The sequence below is a fragment of the Pocillopora verrucosa genome, chromosome 8 (assembly GCF_036669915.1).
Source record: "Pocillopora verrucosa isolate sample1 chromosome 8, ASM3666991v2, whole genome shotgun sequence".
In the NCBI taxonomy this organism is placed as follows: Eukaryota; Metazoa; Cnidaria; class Anthozoa; order Scleractinia; family Pocilloporidae; genus Pocillopora; species Pocillopora verrucosa.
This window is the reverse complement of record NC_089319.1, coordinates 3496948-3500690: the sequence shown is the minus strand read 5'-3', so window position 1 is coordinate 3500690 and position 3743 is coordinate 3496948. Positions and strand designations below refer to the sequence as shown.

General features: G+C 38.3%; 1 protein-coding gene across 1 annotated transcript; it reads left to right on the top strand.

The window, feature by feature from the left end:
• The first annotated feature begins 536 nt into the window (after positions 1 to 536).
• LOC131791007 (uncharacterized) lies at positions 537 to 3524 on the top strand. The gene is made up of 5 exons (XM_066170958.1): positions 537 to 654; positions 757 to 971; positions 1587 to 1605; positions 2193 to 2342; positions 2989 to 3524. Exons 1-5 carry the CDS (start codon positions 537 to 539, stop codon positions 3522 to 3524), a joined length of 1038 nt encoding a protein of 345 aa, XP_066027055.1.
• The last annotated feature ends 219 nt before the right edge of the window (positions 3525 to 3743 follow it).

The window sequence follows — 3743 nt, the reverse complement described above, 5'->3', positions numbered from 1 at the left end:
GACACAACAAAAATTTTACGTCCCCCCCCCTCCCCAGGAGATAAAAAATGACTGCTCCCTCGTATAACATTGTTTCCTCTGTGAATGGCATTTATTTGATTCTAGGTACGAGATTATGGGCGCATATCCCCTTTTCACCCAAAGATTACGTCTATATATTTCATGAAAGCAAAAATACTGAATTAATAATCAGATAATCACAAATTAGTTGATGTTCAGTTGAACACATTCTTCTTTGCATTTTTTTCAACGAGTACAAATTAAAGCTGAAGTTCTCTCAAACATCTTTTTGAATGAAAGGAAAAACAAACCCATTATTGTTAATGTTGAGAAAAAAAAACATAAAAACATATCTTGCAGGCACATTGAAAGCTTTGAATTGAATTATAAATTATTGATGTGTTTATAGAATTTAATTCAAATCTAGAAGAGCACTCTGCTCTTCCGAACGTATTTCACATAAATATAGATTATATACCCAGTGAAGACGTTAATTTGGGACCAGAAGGGCATTCGGACGCCACCGTATATCACCGATGGCTGTTGCGAGGCTGACCCAGTTTGCCGTTGTGACGCTACAGATCCTTTCGGGAATCGTGGTTGTTCTGGCCAAAAGAGAATTCTGTGGAGGTGTTTTTCTTGAAGTGCAACTTGGTAAGTAATTCCTGAAGACTGAAAATACATATTTTGATTATCTTGCCCATCTTTTTTCATATTTTCATAAAATATTTGGGTTTTATGTCTCTTACCTTTCAGACCATGCTTTAATCGGTCACGCTATGCTCACGACTTTAGTCGTAGACGAGTTTGATTGTCATTTCAAATGCATAAGTAAGAGCTGTAAGTCGTTTAACGTTCGTCCCAGTGACAGCAACGGAAACCGAATTTGTGAGCTGAACAATGAAACAAGGCAGATGAAACCAAGTGATTTTAAACAGAAAAAAGGATCTACCTACTATGCCTCTGTTCAGGTCGGTACAAATTATTGTAACTGATTCTTTTATTAACGATCCGCGAACGACTAGTATGATGCAAATGACAACAAAACTGACATATTAATTTCTATTTCAGTGCAAAGTTTCTAGAATACAGAACAAGAGCACATCGGGTGGTCAGGAACAATGAAAAATGTTTTTCCAATCGAGCTCTTCGACATAATGATGTCTTCATGGGAACATCTGTTCCCATTGTCCATATTTTGATGTTTCTGCATGCTACATAAACTCTACTCAAAACTCCTGATGAGAATTTCATCAACCTTTTTATCTCCTAGTCTGGAGTTCAAGTGAGAACATCAAGAGCATTTTTGTAATTTAAGGATCAACTTTATCTGAGAAGCTCACATAAAAAAAAGCTTTTCATGATACAAACAAAACAAAAAAACCAAACCTGATAAACAAGAACGCGCATTATAAAAGTTATGTTATGTCTAGGTTGTCGGGGCTGAATTTTTATAGCAGAGCCGCTATAAATTTTGAACAGGACCTATTATATCAGGCTTGAAAACATACAAAAAATGTCGATCTAAGAATTAACGGGAAATGATTTGATGCACTATTGTTGATATGATGTATTTATTTTGTTAGGTCGCCTGCCAGGATGTCGGTAAGTTTCATCCGGGATACATAAAACACAGTATCAAACACCTGGATGGGGAGAGGATTCTAGCAAAGTTTATTGAGAGACCGTTCCAAAAAAAAATTACCTAGATTTCATCTGCCGCAATTTTACAGCTTGAAGCGTAAGATAAAGTATTTTTGCAGATTAAAATGGTCGAGATTTGGTCACTTTGGCGAGGTCTAAGCTTTTCGATGAAATAGGACAAATTTAACGCAAGCTAAGAATTCGAAGAAACCTCGCCGTTATTCAAGATGCCTGCTGTTTGTGCAATACCAGTGATACCCCTTGTGATGTAAATATGTCATATTGTGAGGCCTGTCAGCTATAATTGCTACCTTGTGGGGTATTATGCTTTGAACCTACGGCTTGTTTCGATTTTTTCCATGACTTGATCCACAAAACCTAACAAAAATAATGTTTTTCTAACGGTGAGGAACTCGCGATGCAGCGGTAACTCAAGCATCATAAAAATTCCTTTGGATAAGATGATAGTCTCTTGAGACCCTTGAGCAGTGATACCGTTGTGTGAAGACTATGAAGCTCGTTAATTTACATAGCATTTCCTTCTGTAGCTGTCAGAGGTTTATATAAGGATTCGCCTGGCCATTCATGTAAGGACATCCGGGACTCAGGTTTCTTTCAAAAGGACGGGGAGTACTGGATCGACCCTGAGAAGAACGGAAAGCCTATAAAGGTCTACTGTGACATGACAACTGACGGAGGTAAGACATGGAGCAACAATGACAATATAAAGATAAACACTTTGAAGAAAGCTGTTGCTACGTTCTTCAGATACTACACTCAGAGTGAAAAAAGTATCGAATGAATGCTTAGTGCATCAAATCAATGTTTGAAAGGTGGTGTTGCGTCGGCGGGGGGTATTTGTTGGATAATTTTGTTTATCAGCTGAGTTCAAAATGTAAATTGGTCACTGCAGAGAAATTCTATAGCTGACTTTCTAAGCGTTAGCCCTTCGCTCTGAGTAGTTTACAGGTCATGGTGTGTTGGCTCATACACCATGAAAGTCGCAGATGTATTTCTTCGCAGACTAAGCCAAGTATTTTTCCCATGTTTCTGGCAGAGTTAAAGGTATTTCTTTGGGCGCTATAATTATAGAACAATTATTTTTTTCGAACTTGTTATTTAAAGAATTTTGGCTCACGCGTTGTCGATATTCAGCCGCTGGATACCTTATTCACATACCTTAAATACGTAGGTTACCTACAGACTTGGACAAAAAGGTTTTAGAAAATGCATACAGTATATGTTTTATCATATCCCGCCACATTCGGCTGCGACTGTTTTCTTTTCATATAAGAGATCAGTGTTAATAAAAGGTGATACAAGCTAAATGTAATTTTTTTCCAGGAGGCTGGCTTCTTGTGTCAAATTTTGTAATCGGCAACCCATCCTCCCCACAAGTGAAGCTTGAGACTTCGTACCATGGAATCAGCGGCTGCCTTGAAAACAATATATTTCTGAGGAAAACAGCCCTAGAAGAACTGATGATACATATGCCTTTCACTCAGCTGAGATTCCATTGTAGCAAAGTGCGGGGACGTACGTTTCACGTGACCACGGCTGCTAACAGCTCAGGTGAAGCGGTAGTCCAGTACCTCAGTGGTCAGACGAATGACAAGCCCGACTCCTGTGGGTCGTTTGTGAGAATGGAAGATGACAACTCCAAATTGGCAGAAATGTGTGACCAATGGAAAGGTGGTAAAGGAGAAGGAGCTCCATTGGGTAAATGGGGAGAAGACTCATTATATGATCACACTGTCTTTGTGCATTTCTCAGGACACTGGTTGTTACAAACGGGAAGATTTGAATGTGATGACTTCAATCGTGTGGAAAAGTTTGTTCAATTGTCGTCAGGCGATTTTTGGAAGGTTTTTGTGCGTTAGTCTCTCACATATGTAAATACTATGACTACTTATCGCCAGGCAAAATGGTTCATAATCTATGTAATCACTCAGGGAGAACAAGTAGATGAGAAAGCCTATCAAACTACGGAAATGTTTCTTGATCAAAGAAAAGAATTTTTACGATTTTTTGTATCTCACTAAATACAAAAATAGTTTCATTTAATGCGATGTGTGATGCAGCAATTCGAATTGCTTTTT

Bases quoted from the DNA above. Each gene is read 5' to 3' on its own strand.
- LOC131791007 (XM_066170958.1), top strand. From the start codon at position 537: ATGGCTGTTGCGAGGCTGACCCAGTTTGCCGTTGTGACGCTACAGATC. The intron at 655-756 runs GTAAGTAATTCC...CTTACCTTTCAG, and splicing joins TTTTCTTGAAGTGCAACTTG to ACCATGCTTTAATCGGTCAC. The intron at 2,343-2,988 runs GTAAGACATGGA...ATTTTTTTCCAG, and splicing joins TGACATGACAACTGACGGAG to GAGGCTGGCTTCTTGTGTCA.